This window comes from Nymphaea colorata, chromosome 5 (assembly GCF_008831285.2).
Source record: "Nymphaea colorata isolate Beijing-Zhang1983 chromosome 5, ASM883128v2, whole genome shotgun sequence".
In the NCBI taxonomy this organism is placed as follows: Eukaryota; Viridiplantae; Streptophyta; class Magnoliopsida; order Nymphaeales; family Nymphaeaceae; genus Nymphaea; species Nymphaea colorata.
Window position 1 is genome coordinate 287,127 of NC_045142.1, and position 14,456 is coordinate 301,582.

Here is a 14,456-nt window from a genome sequence, read left to right on the forward strand (position 1 = left end):
CCTGATGAATCTGCATATTTTAATATTTACCTTCAATTATGTCCTCAAAATCCTTCAATTCTTTATTTACAAGACAAACATACCACATCAATATGTATATTGATTGGAAACTCTAAATTTTCAAAATCAATCGATCGTTCATTTGGACTGAGTTTTTAAGTGTGTAGACAAGGTTTGGAATTGAATCAAATCTATTGATGGGTCTGTTGACCTGGGCCCGTTCCGGCGTGTCGCCACTGACAAATAAGGCGGGTCGGCTCTCAAACCTACCTCGCGGTCCCTGATTTATGCATGCTCGATCCACAGACGCAGTTCCTTTTTTTTTTTTTTTTTTTTTTTTTCCTTTTGTGGGAATAATGGGAGCCAGTAACAGGCCATAGTTCCAATGTTCGTGATGTTATATATGTCTACATTACCAAAGAATTGTGGGTGAATGAAGGATCCGTGTATAAATTAATGAAACAAAAGGGTCTATATCAGTCTGACATCGATACCCAACAAGTTAGAAGGAACGCAGGGCTAAGAGGGATGATCCACTATTAATTGCTCCATGTGGATGGTTGCCCCCCAAATCTCCACCACTATCGTATATATATATATATATATATAAGTGTGTGTGTTCATGAAGCCTTGAAATTTTAATTACCCATCTTTTCAAGACAGGTGGATGCATGAATAACCAATTGATGAATATGCTAGCATTTATGATCGTGCCTATCTTGAAGGCATATCCACATACATATATACCTTCAAATCTATCATATAATAACTTATATATATATATATATACCTTAATTCGAGCAGCTGGCACCATTGTGCTTTCAAAGGTTACGCAAGTTTTGTTGTTACACTCCTTCAAATTTTATATGGTTAATTAACATTGATTCGTAGACTTGATGAGAACAATAATGGCATTTTGATCCTGCATGAGTCCTGATCCATAATTTTTTATGAGTTTTTTAGAAAGTACCTTAAAACTCCCATCGCAGCATTTACTATTTTTTATTTCTTTGTTATGTTCGCACCACTGTGGCCACTACTTTTCTGGTTGATATGTTACTGTCAGCAAATTGTCTGATTGCCAACAATGCATGCAGCAAGCCGGCGAATCACTTCACCTATGACACATATTCGAGCCATCTTCAACTTGGGTCAAGCCCTAACAGGCTCACATCGAGCTCAGCTCGACTCAGGCTTAGAATACTAGCTGGCCCCTCGTTTATACTTTTTTCGACTTTTCAGCACAAACCCACGAACCTGCTACAACTTAAACAATCCGCGCCTACCTAGCTTGAGCTCGGCTCGTTTAACCAGACAACAAGTTCACTTTTGGACTTGAACTCGTTCTAATAAATGAAAAGTGCCTTTCTCCAACTCCTCTACCCATTTCAAAGACTGGCATGAATGTGATCTCATGTGACGTGCACTTACATCCAACAAAAAGTCTATGTTGCACTTCAGAGGTTTTAATTTGCTAAACAAACAAACAGATCGGAAAACAACCGAAAGTGATCATGTAGTCCGGATTCAAGCCCAAAGCACGACGGTTTACAGATTCATTTAATTTCGTCGGTCCATGTTGGTATCGAAATTAAATAAAAGCAAAAGTGGGATCCAGATTTTAATATAGAATGTTTTATTCCTCAAAAAAGTCATGAAAATCTGAAATTAGCTTAGCCATCTGTCTAGTACCTATTGATTGGGATTATTTGTTAGAGTCAACAATGTTAGGTCATAGGCACTTCAAGTATTATTAATTTCTATGACATTTTTCCTGTTATGAGAGAAGTTTGCAGGTTTACTGGATAAAAAAGGAGTTTTTGTCTTACTGCTGTTTTGGGAACAAAAACATAAACCTCCATCATTCTCACCACGTAGCATTCTATGTTCCCTGCCCTCTCGTCGTCTTCCCGCCTTAATATGCTACACCGTTTTGGATGCTCTATGGAGTTTTCCAAACCGAATTGAAACGAGTCCAATGTTTGAATCAGATCTGACCCAGCAGTTCACACATAAACGTCATATGATCTCTATGCTAGTGATATCTGAATTTGATTTTAGATCGTTGCATTGAGTAGTTGGATCATAGTCGCTTTCCATAAAGCTTGTCGCATGCGTAACAACACCAACTACGAGAAATCGGTGCTGTTAGGATGTCGTAAAAGTTCTTATGAGGCCGTCGGCACCAGTGACAAAATGTTATTGTCCATTAAATCTGTCCCAAAAGTTGATGGAAACATGTAACATAGTGTTTTATGAATCTGCATCAAATTTGTGGGTAGATTCATCAAATTTGTTCACGAGACAGTAACAATATGTTATGAATGCCAAAGCACCCTATGATCTCACCTACAAATAGACCCTTATAAGCCTCTAAAAATATCTTTCAAGTCATGAGTTGATCTTATAATACCTGTGACCAACCTACGAGCAGAATAAACGATGGTGTGAAATATGGGTTAGACATGGAGCTCCTGTTACTGCATCTGATCCGCGAGAAATTCCACGTACAATGCAGGTGAAAAACGAGGTTGCACCCTCTGCAAAACTGAGACATAATCCTGAATCTAAATGCAGTTAGTTGCACGTAATCTGGTCAAGTCCAATTCGATAAAGGCAGGATCGGACCTGAATCTGAACCATCTAGATCCCTAGCAAGGGTTGGTCGCATGTGTTTGATTATAGCCTCTTTAACTTTTCTTTTGTTTGTTCCATTCTCTTGCAAAGCATGCCCTTGGGAGTTTGAGAAGTCAAGGGCATGGTGGAACTGCCATAGCAAGAGCCGTCTAAGGTGAGGCTAAGCTCTCTCTAATTCTCCCCTTAGTTTGCTTTTAGGTTTAATCTTAATCAAAATATTATACATATCCTAAAATCATATTAATGAAAGTTATCTATTACAACACCAACTAACATATCTCTTATATATATATATATATATATGCATACATTCGTCACCCTTTTTTGTATGTCTATATAGAAAGGAATTTCAATAAATTTTATTCTATTCAACATTATCAAATTAGTCTTTCCTGCTTTCCTCAAAGTTGCAATATCCAAATGATTCATGAATGGAAGAAGTTTCAGTTTATCGAACGAGGGTTTTGATCCAATGGATATTAACAAAATCAACCAACAAAACAGTGAGCAACATTTCCATATCATGAAGTAAGCAAAGAATTTTTTGTTGTTTGAGCAATAGAAATTTTACTAAGAAAGAAAACCCCCTTCTCAATAGAATAATGACATCGAAAAAGGTACCAATATGATCAGCATATGGAAAAATTAACAATCTTAGTGGGAACGAAGAAAATCAAGAGAATTTTAGCTGGCTAAGAGTCTAAGGATGCGTTTGATTGTCTCTGATACATGATATGTTTGAGAACCAGGTTTTGTCGATATTAAAAAGTAAAATAAGGATTTTAGTATAGAACTCGACTCGATTACTTTTTTTTTTTTAACAAAAACTTTTTTACCCGCTTGAAAAAACTGAACAGACGAAAAGCAAAACAGCCCCTTCTCTTTCCCTCTCTCCGTCTCTCCAGTTTCCTTTCTGAGCGCTCTCGCTCTCTCAATCTCGATTCGACCGCCGACCGGCTGTGCCTGTGCAGGCTGCAGCGGCAGCGGGCCAACAACCTCGGAAAGCGGCGGCTTTTCCTATACACTCTGGTGGTGTTTTTGGGCGGTCCTCCTCCACGCCAATAGGCAACAACAACTGAATCCCTCTTCCTCCGTTCATCTCCGTCCACCGGTGAGAGGTATGGAGAATTTCCCTTTCTCTCGATCTTTTTATTTCCGCCGGTTCTCATGGACTTGCGGTCCGAGGCAAAAGATGCTCACCAAGTGTTTGTTGAAATGCATGATGGCAGACTTTTACATTTCTATGTTGTGCGTATGTCCCTACGGTTTAGTTTTTTTTTTGGTATGCTTTTGCATGTTGAGTTCCTAATTGTTAAATGTAATTGATCTTGTTCTATCCATGCTGCTGATCCTGTCTATATCCATGCTGCTGATCCTGTATATATCCATGCTGTTGATCCTGCTGAAGTTTCAGTTTCGGGCTACACTCTAGAAGTCTCTGTCTTCAGAACTAGTGAGGCAGGGTTACATTTTTCTACAGCGTCCATTTTTAATATTTTGAGTTTTCGAACTGTCGAACTCGTTGGGTTCTTGTTCGCATAGATGATGCATGTTGGGGGTTCTTTTTGCATTTTCGTTGAGATTTCTGATGGAGGTTCGTTGTTGGTGAGACAGCTGGACGTATAAGGGGATTCGGTTACGACCTCTAATTGAGGTTAATGACTAATCATGTTATTTTATTGTCACTAGGTGGGCTGGTTCACAAAACCACACCCAAGGACGTGCCCGGGAAGCGTACTAAGTAGTACCTTCTTCTTTCGTGAGCAGATTTTAGCATGGTTGATCTAAAGCACATATTCTTGTTTGTTTTATCTGTTGAAAGCATCGATCGTTATGTTCAACATGCAATAGATTGTTAGCATTAATGAATTTTAATGCTTTGTTTACTAGTTATTTAACTATTTGATGGATGGATCATGGAAGTAGATAAATATAGCGGATGGAACATGATTGATCTCTTCTTTAATTGTGATTTGTTAAGTCATATGCTGAACAGATTTAAGTTTAGATGTTCGTAGCTAATTGAAGTTGCTTAAAACATCATTTATGATTATTTCATTATGGACCATGTATGCTTGAGCTGTTTGGCAGAATAGTTAAATTAAGATTACAAGCTGCGCTGGAATTATGATTAAAAACAACAATGTGTCATATTGTACAGATTGATTTGTTAAGAAATCAAATATTTGAGAATTGAGACAAAACGTAGTTAATAGAGGTTGATGCATTTGAAGGCAAACAGTTGTAATGACTAATGAGAAGACAAATTTAACAAAATACTAATAAAAAATTTCAGTAAATCTCTATCGTGACTGGCCGTGAGGGCTACTTAAGAGCAGTGGCCACTGTCATAGTCCCTTGCAACGGGCATGACCCCCAAGGGGAAAGGTGTGAGTCTTCTTTCCTCTCTTGCATTATTACTTATTGGAGAGTTGAATGAAAAAAAGGTGGTCACTAGTCATAAGATTCCATGAAGGAGCGAATCTTTCAAGAGTGGAACCTCTAGTGGAGAGCGAGTCTCTCTTGAGACGATAGAGCGAACTCTTAAGAAAGAAATTGATATAAGAAAGCTAAAAGTCCACTAGCCGTCAATTAAATTTTAAGTGAGTTCAATAACAAACATTTAAGTTTTAAACCTTAAACAACTCTAAGAGACATGCTTGAATGCTTGTTTATATGGTGTTGTCTCTTAGCAGTTGACAGTTGATATCATGTGTTTGCTTTCAATTGATGTGATCTTACAGTGTTATGCTCACTAAGTCGGCAGGTTTCACTCTTTTACATTTATCATTTTGTCACCTAGGTGCGGAGTGCGGGTGCCGGTGTTGGTGCAGCACATCTTAAAAAATTTAGGTGCGACAAGGATATTTATTATTATTATTATTAATTTATTATTATAATATATAATATATATATATAATATATATATGACAAAAAATTGTAAACATTATCCATAATATATATTATATCAGATCCGAACAAATATCTGATAAGATAATTAATTATTAGGTGAACTTAGATAGCTAGCTTCAATAAGTAATATCTGATCCGATCCGAAGTTTATATTTGACTCTGTCAAGTAATATCAGAACTGATCTGGAGTTTGACGGGCAAGTAATGTCCGATATTGATTTCAAAATGGTAAAATTAAATAGCAGGGAAGAACTTCATTATGCCTCTACCTCGTCACGACCCGACGCGGGTTCTCCTTCCTCCTCTTCCTCTCTATCTCCCTCGTCGTTGCCCTCTCATTCTGCAGGTGAGCATCCGACGCAGAGAAAAAGAAGGTGAAGGAGGGTGCAGCGGCGGCGATTAGGGTAACTAGTTTTCTCTCTCTCCCATCTGTTTCCCCCTTCCTTCTCACCCTGTCTCGCCCGACCCCTCTCTGTCTACACTCTTTTCCTCCCGCGCTCCTCACTCGCCTTCTTTTCGTCTCGCCTTCAGTCCCCCTCACCCTTTCTCTCCCTGTTCCCCCAAATCGTGTCGTCCCTCTCCCTCTGTCCCTAGCTCTCTGTTCGTCTCCCCTCTCTGTCTGCACTCTCTCACTCCCGCAAGCTCTCACGCCCTCTCTCCTGCACTGTCTCCCTCCTTCGCAACTCTCCCGCACTCTCTATCTCCCTACCACCCTCTCTCGGTGTGGTTTGGGTGCGAATCTGGCTCGCACCCGCGTCGACGTTACCAAAAAAACGGCGCACCTAGCGCACCTTACTGACATAGTGCAGTACGAGTAGCCATTACATTTCAATTTCCAGCTCATATTTTCAGTTTTAAATTAAAATTTGTTTCGAATGACCCTTAGATTTTGAATTTTGTAAGGAAGTTACAGTTTTCTCTTCACTCCCTAAAGCAGGGGGTGAGATGAGGTCTCCCCTCTCTTTCTCTCTCTCAGTACTTGACACTTATTCAAAAGTACAGTTTTTCCTTTCACTCAACAGAGATTCTCATTTAATTCATATTATGTTACAGCTCTATTTGAATGTCTTATTTCTTTTTCTCTAGGTTGTTTTTTGTCTTTACGACCCAAGAAAATGGATAAAAGCACATAGCCATTGTAAAAGAACTTAATTATTGGTCAAACTTGTCAGGTTCTATGACAAACAGTGTTGGACTTGTTTGGGTTGCTATTCGACATCCAATCATGCATGCTATGAAGCGGATGTCATTCCTCAACAGATATTTTACATTTTGATTGATTTTTTCTTCATTTTGTGCATATCATCATGAAAGTATGGACCCAGTTCAAGCCGGCAGCAGTTATAGTTGGTATACACCATATTTGATATTGTTTCCTGAACGCCACGAGGCTTGCACCATGCCTCATGATAGACTCAAGCCTGGCCATGCCTCTTTGCATTTAACAACATTGGTCATTGCTAGTGCGGTTCCTGGTTTATTGGATTAGGCTGATTATCATGGAATTTTTTTTTTATTACCTTAAAATTTTGCATTGGTGGGAAGTCGACCATGAGTATAGATGAATTAGAACCTTTATGTCTCTCATCTCGAGACTGGTTTTTTATTTTTTGTGGGACAAGTTAAAACAGCCTAAGAGGTGCTTCTCTATTCTAAAAAATAACATGAACAAATTGCATTTCTTTGAACTTTAAGTACTATACAGGGTGAAAGCTCCTATTGGTATGTATGTAGTAGTTATGGACTGAAGGGCATCATTTGAATCAACTGAATTTAGTGGTTCCAGTCAGTGAAATCATTAGTGGTGAAATGATATGGAATTTCATGTACATTGGCATTGATTAAAGGTGATTTTGCAGGTGAAATGATGTTCCCTCTTTTTTTTTTGGTAATATATAGGTCAATGGCTGAAGAGATTGAGCTGAGCCAAACGTCTAAGTCCTCCAGGAAGCGAAAGTTGCACCAGAAGACAAAACAGAGGCATAACAAGTCTAGGGATGAGAAAGAAAAACCACCAAAAGTTAAAGTTAATAAAAAACTAAGAAAGCTTTACAAGAAACGTGCAGCTCAGTATAACTCTGATGATGATGATGCTGATGATAACGTACCGGTACAGCCAGAAAGGAATGAAATGGATAGGATGTCTCTTTCTGAGCAGAAAGTTCAATCAATTGAGCATTCTGATGATGATGATGATGATGGTGATGATAGCAACCATAGTGAAAGGGATGACAACTCTGATTGCCAAGATGAGAATGATGCATCTTCTGAAGATGATAGGCATGATTCTCGCTCTGTTCTGAAATTTTCTGAAGGTTCACATGCATTTCAGCGAGCTTTCTTGAAAATCATGCAGAAGAATCAGTCATCTGACTTACTGGTGTGTATTTTTAAATATTGTAAAAGATTAGTTACATTTTACAACTAACCATTTTTACTGAATCCTGAATTAAATGGTGGCATTAACAGGGACCTGTCTTATCAGGGCTTAAGAACTTGATTGCGAAGAAGCTTTCTGAAGAAGAAGAAGAACAAAAGGTTAAGGTGGTAGCAAAGAAAGAAAGACAATTGGTATGGTACTCATCTCCTGTCATTCCACTTTATGATTCATCTTTTCTAGTTTGTTGCTTCATTTGGCATTTTAGGCATTTTCTATGTAAATTATCTAAATAATTTTGTATGTATTTTTTCAAACTTCAACCACAAAGCTCATAGTGACTGCCTTTAACTAATTTTATAGAGAATTTGGACCTTGGTATTTGAGAGGAATCTTTATAGCAGCATGTTTTCCTTTCGAGATATGAATTGGTAACATAGCAGGGTTTTTTAATGTTTGATATTGATGTTAATATTTCTAAGGTGTCATCAGAGTTCATCTTGTATTTTAATTGTTTTCCACAATTGGTGACATGGATTAAAATGAAAGGCAAGATGGATGTTTGATGTGGGTGACTTTTATGTTATTGTCGGTTCTTGTTAGGTATTTAAGAACTATCATGGTACTGATTTATGTGTATGAAGAAAATAGATGACTGAATAAATAATTGATTATTTATGTGCTTCTACCAAATGAATAAATAGATAAAGCAATGTTTTAAAACCTGGTGACTCGGCTGGTCAACTCGATGACTCGAGCCGGGTTTTGTTACCTATTGTTTTAAACGAAAAACAATATATAACCTAACTCATACGGGTGCGCCAGCTCACCCGCGTCGACTCGGGTGCGGGTGTGGCCCGACACGGCACCCAACTTGGTCAAACCGAATCGGGTACTGCTGACTGCACTCGTTCTTCTTTTCTCTTTTTTTTTTAATTTTTTTCCTTCTCCTACCTTTCTCTCTTCTTTTTTCCCTCTTCTGTCTCTCTCTTCTTCTAATTTATTTAATAAATCTTTGAATTTTGTATGAGTTTAAGGTAACCTTGATAAAATAGTTTTAAAGTATAGACAAATAAAATTACTTATATAATAGATAACATATATGTGTGTGTGTGTGTGTGTGTGTGTGTATATACATATATATATTTATATGAGCTCGCCGCACCCGCACCCAATTTTTTTTGGAGCTTGCCGGCACCAACACCTACACCCATGTGACACAGTATATAACTTGTCATTTAAATATAAAAAAAGTTGTAAAATGACTTGAATACATGTATAATTCATACCATCAATAACTAAGTTATATTATCTCTTTTAATAACAAGAAATTGACAACTAGATCTATAATTGCATTTTTCAAAGGAAACTGTGTGGCAAGAATCAATATATCAACAAAAAACATGTCAATAACAATTAAACACTAAAATTAACACATTCAACATTTACAACTATCTAGTGTTTAACAAATTCGACATATATGTTAATATTATATAAAACTAAAAATCCAAAAGTAAAGAGTCCAATGTCCTAAAGCTTGAAATAAATACACCGTACATTGTACAAGAAGTTAAACCGAATTAGTTTTTATCTTTTCATTTTTAATGTGTAGATTTAATCAATGAAAAATAATTCTAAATTGTTATATTTCAAAAGTTAGAAGATTCATGTCCAAAATTAAGTAATTAATAAACAAATGACCTTGTTATTACAAAATACAAAATTTATCACTGGATTACACCGCGTGAAACGAATTTTAGCTGAGTCAAACCAAATTCCATCTGAGTCAGGCCGAGTCATGGCAGAGTCATGCTGAGTTTTGACAAAAATCGAGTCCCCTTACTGGGTTGAGTCAAACCGAGTGTTGACTCGACGCGTTTTTAAACACTGGATAAAGAGTAGCTTCTACGTTGCACAAAATTGTTTTATTCATGGTTACTAAGTCATGTTCAATAGACCAAAATTAGCAATACACACTGCCAGTTCACTACCAGGACAGCAAAAATCAGGCAGTCTTTGATTAAAGAACTTGAATTTCACTTGATGTAAGTTTGTATTTTAAGTCATGGATACCTTTCTTATGGTTTGCTGTTAATGGTTCCAAGTCCTATTGTTGTGAACATTTTTGATAGCATGTTGTGATGTCTCATTCTTTTATATCATGTATCAGATAGCTGAAAAAGGCCATGTGAAGCCTGAGAAGTTCTTGGACTCAAGAGAAAAGTTTCTGGTCAGTGTTGCCACAAAAGGAGGTATAGTGTTTTTCCATTTCTAGTGACATTTAAATACGTACATGAATGAATTGATATCGTGTATATCTTTTGTCTGTGCACATAATTATATGTACATTTGAAAATTTCTACTAATGACTTTCTTTTTTTGCATGGGAATTGCAAATTCAGTTGTCAAGTTGTTCAATGCTGTAAGTTGGTGTTCTGAATTTCTGCTTCAGTAAATTTTCATTTATAAATTTAGTTGCATGCTTCCATGTATAAAGAATTAACATGTTGTGCAATTTATAGGTAAACAAGGCTCAGGTTGCTCACAAAAGCATGAATAACTCCAAATCAAAAGATGCAAGAGGTGTGATGGTTTTTCCGTCTGTGAATATGCATGTTTGTTGGTTGTGGGCTTAATGACTGGATGTAAACTTAACTATTGTCATTGTGCGGAACATAAGTGCCCTTTGAACAAAGTGGTGAATCTGTTGATTATAAGTTGATTCTATAGATATCCTGCTAAAGCCTTTTTTGTTATTCCTTTCCTTTTTTCTTTGTTTTTTGGCTAACTTTTTCTCGAAATGTTAACCATCATTCCTATGGTATATGAGTGAACGCCAATCACTATTCATTCTCCAATTGCCATCGGCCAAGTTAAGCTTTCAAAGCAAAATAATGCTTTATGCTTAGATTGGATAACCAGCATAAGAACCTAGTGTTTATCTAATCAATACTTAAGTGGGACCATATTTCTTTGGTTACCAAAATTGATGCCCATCTTCTATGCTGCACATCTCATGGTGTCGGCACTAGCTTGACAATATTTGCAACAATATCTTTGGACGTAACTTTCTCATTTTTTTCTGTTCTGTAAGGGGCACAGTGAGTTTATGTGTCTGACTTTCCGCTTTTGCCAGCCTTAAACAGCCAGTCATTACCTAAAAGAAAGTCTTCTCATACTGTAATGTCAAGTAATTTGTCCTCTAGATGGAAAACAGCCACTCCTCACCTAAAAGAAAGTCTTCTTATACTATAAAGGTCAAGTAATGTGTCCTCCAGATGGAATGCCTTAAACTTGCAGTTAGTCTTGTTTGCTGAAGCCTTGTGAGTTTTAACTTTTAACCTTCTTTGATTAGTTGATCACTTGATAATTTGATCTCATATTTGTAACTTGGTTTTTGTTTTTTCCACTTCAGTTCTGTTGTTTAATTTATCTTGATATGTTCTCTTTGCCTACATAAATTGAGTTACCAGTACTTTACAGTTTATACCTTCCATCATGTAGCCATTTGTATCTAATGGATCCTACAGGATGCCAATTAGAGTAATTTCACATCTTCATTTCCTTTTTGTAATTCTTAGTCACTACTATATACATCCTTTTTTTTTTGCAAAGTCTTTTTTTCCAGGTCATTGATTATTGAGAATCTTTGCATTTTTTTGCATTTTTGTGTTGATATTTACATAAGGTACCGTTCCTGAAGGCTTAACTGAGATTACTGCGATTGCATTCTTGGTTTTGCAGAAGCAAGCAAGCGAAGCAAAGAGACCTTCCTGACAGAGCTACGAAATGCTTCCATGCCGACCACGTACAATCCGTCTGCAGTCGATACTGTTACGGTACATGATTCAGTGTTACATTGCAAATATTTTATGAACTTTGACAATGTCTTTGGTATCTTAGATATAATGTTTTTAAGAGCCCGCCACATGGCTGGATTTAATCAAGTGCTTGTAAGAGGGAAAAATTTCTTAATTATTTTTTTGTTTTTCACTCCCTATACATGATGAGTTGTACATTAAAACAATACAGTTTCGATATTGTTTGAAGGTTTTTGAGCTGATAGTCTATATTCGTATTCTATGATCAACATTTATTGGAGCTTTAGAATGTTTTTATCTAAAATGAAATATTTAATCATGTTAATAAATTTGTCATGTTTCCAAAAAATATTCTGAGCCTAATCTCTCATCCTAATCAAAAAGGATGGAGAGAAAAATACAGTATTTATCAAAAGTTGCCATTATTTGTTCTAAACTTTTTCCGATATTCTATGTGAGCAAATGCAAGGACAATATTTATATATACCAAATGTATAAATGAAGCTGAGGATTTATATCACAAACATGTCTTTCAAAAGTAAGTTAGTGAAGAAATCAAAATCTGATGATTTATATTATAAACATGTCATTTGAAAAATTGTTAATAAAGAAATCAGTTTTGATGATTCTGCATTCATAATGTGTAAGATATCATTGTGTTGAACTCACAATGGCTGGGATACCACCAGCTTTGATAATTTTATCTTCCCAGCAATCATATGACAATTTTCATATCTAAGCCTACAGTCATCCATTGAAATTTGTTGATTGTTACTATACAGAGTCTGGGTTTGTATTATGTGTCAAGCTACATAAAAAATGGTCGCTAAGTTTGTCAGTTTTTTTGCAATGAGTAATTGTGCTGCCTCCTGATGATTGCATCAGTTGGCTTACTATTTACGTTGCAATGCATCCAGTAAAGAGTCCAACTCTGCTTATACCGTGGACAGGGAAAAGTTTGTTATCCATTTGGATAGAGTAGTTCAATCTCGATAACTAATTCATCTAGTACTTTGGAGGCAAAAATCTACCTAAAGAAAATGCCAGTGAGCCAGGATGGGCCATCCTTCGTGACAGTTATATGCTTACTAATCCTAAGTTGAAAGATTGGGACAAAATGCAAGTAAGAGTATTGAATATTATATATATATATATATATATATATATATATATATATATATATATATAGAGAGAGAGAGAGAGAGAGAGAGAGAGAGAGAGAGAGAGAGAGTGTTTTGGCATGTTTTTTTTTCTAATCTAATTCCTTATAAATTTTCTTTTAATTTCTAGGACACTGAAGCTGTGAATGAACCTGATAAAGTTCCACTTGCTAGCTCTTCTGATGAGGAATGATCCCTTGGTTGAAATACGAGGTAACGAGTGTATCAGTTTTTTGCTCCTCACTAACTCTGTAGGGTTGGAAATATCCAAAGGACATTGCACCTAGACTTGTTTCAGAATGTTTTGCTTGAATATGTTAATGCAGAAAATTGGACTTCCTCCCGTGATTTAAGTATCAGTCTTTAGTTTTGATCAATCATCCATCTTCAGCTATATGTTGTTGGACGTAGTTGTTCCTTGGCTTTGGATAACATCTTCTAACACTGTTCTGGTGCTTCTTGTTTGGCCTGAAATTGAAGCTTTAAAGCCTTTGGAGATAAAAATCTATAATATGCAGAAAATTCTTCCTAGTAAGACAGTGAAGTAATTAGAGTTTGGGTGGGGAGTTGTATCATTCTTCAGTGGCCTTCAAAATTGATGAAATTACATCCAACAGTATCTGTCTCTTCAGAGATCTCCGATAAAATTGGAACAATACATCCCACAGTAGCTTGTTGTCTGTGTTAATTGCAGGGATGGAAGTTATATGAATGAATGAATTCTGAATCTCCAAAGAAATTGTAGATGTTAAGTCTGTAGCTAGGGTCAATTTTAATTTTCTTTACACGAAAAACTCATGTTTGAGCATCTCACATTTAGATTTTGTCTTCTCTAGATTCCCTTTGAAGCATAAATTGAAGGCCTTTTCTTGGGGGAACTATTTCTTCATCTTTGCAGGTAAAGCAGGACAATGTAGGATGGATCACAAGATTGTGTTTAAAAATAGAACAATCTCTGAGTCCACGATCACACATTACATAGTCATTTGACTGCGACTTTGGGATGAAATGACTCGTTCTTTGAAGGACTTTGTAGAGCCAAAATTTTTTGTTTCTGTAAACCTGTTAATGTCCTTCCAGATATGATGGTATATGGGGTCATTGCATCCGATTGTATTACTAACTGCACAAATTATGGTCATAATTTGTAGACCATCATTGTAAATCACATCTATATGAGTCTTGCCTGCTTGTGGCAGACTTATAGGGACTGGAGGATTTTGAGAGCCTCATGAAGCCACGGCAGATGCGTGATACCCTTCTTCTTTCATGCTTCTAGACTGGTGCCTGCATCCAAGAATGGAAGTCTGCTTTCTCTCTCGATGAAAACGAATGTTGATTTGGAAATATCACTCTTAATTTTTAAGTAGTTATATTTTTGTAAGATTTTGCTTAATGATAGTTCATTACGCAAGTTTTGTTGCTACAATCTTGTAGATTTTATGTGGTTAATTAACATTGATTCGTGGACTTGATGAGGACAATATTGACATTGTGATTCTGCATGAATCTTTATCCATAGTTTTTTGTGTGTTCTTAGAAAGTACC

At 36.5% G+C, this 14,456-nt stretch overlaps 1 protein-coding gene across 5 annotated transcripts; it reads left to right on the top strand.

Annotated features, from left to right (window-relative positions):
* Positions 1 to 3,454: 3,454 nt before the first annotated feature.
* Positions 3,455 to 14,392, top strand: LOC116254144 (uncharacterized). 5 transcript variants are annotated; one of them, XM_050077766.1, is made up of 11 exons: positions 3,455 to 3,755; positions 5,441 to 5,490; positions 7,450 to 7,930; positions 8,020 to 8,121; positions 10,098 to 10,179; positions 10,330 to 10,349; positions 10,450 to 10,510; positions 11,672 to 11,766; positions 12,764 to 12,871; positions 13,039 to 13,121; positions 13,807 to 14,392. In XM_050077766.1, exons 3-10 carry the CDS (start codon positions 7,454 to 7,456, stop codon positions 13,099 to 13,101), a joined length of 1,008 nt encoding a protein of 335 aa, XP_049933723.1. In that variant the 5' UTR covers positions 3,455 to 3,755; positions 5,441 to 5,490; positions 7,450 to 7,453; the 3' UTR covers positions 13,102 to 13,121; positions 13,807 to 14,392. The 5 variants fall into 5 exon arrangements, with proteins under 5 accessions (XP_049933723.1, XP_049933722.1, XP_049933721.1 ...); XM_050077765.1 differs by lacking the exon at positions 5,441 to 5,490 and having other exon boundaries at positions 3,456 to 3,755; positions 14,108 to 14,392; XM_050077764.1 differs by lacking the exon at positions 5,441 to 5,490 and having other exon boundaries at positions 3,457 to 3,755.
* Positions 14,393 to 14,456: the final 64 nt, after the last annotated feature.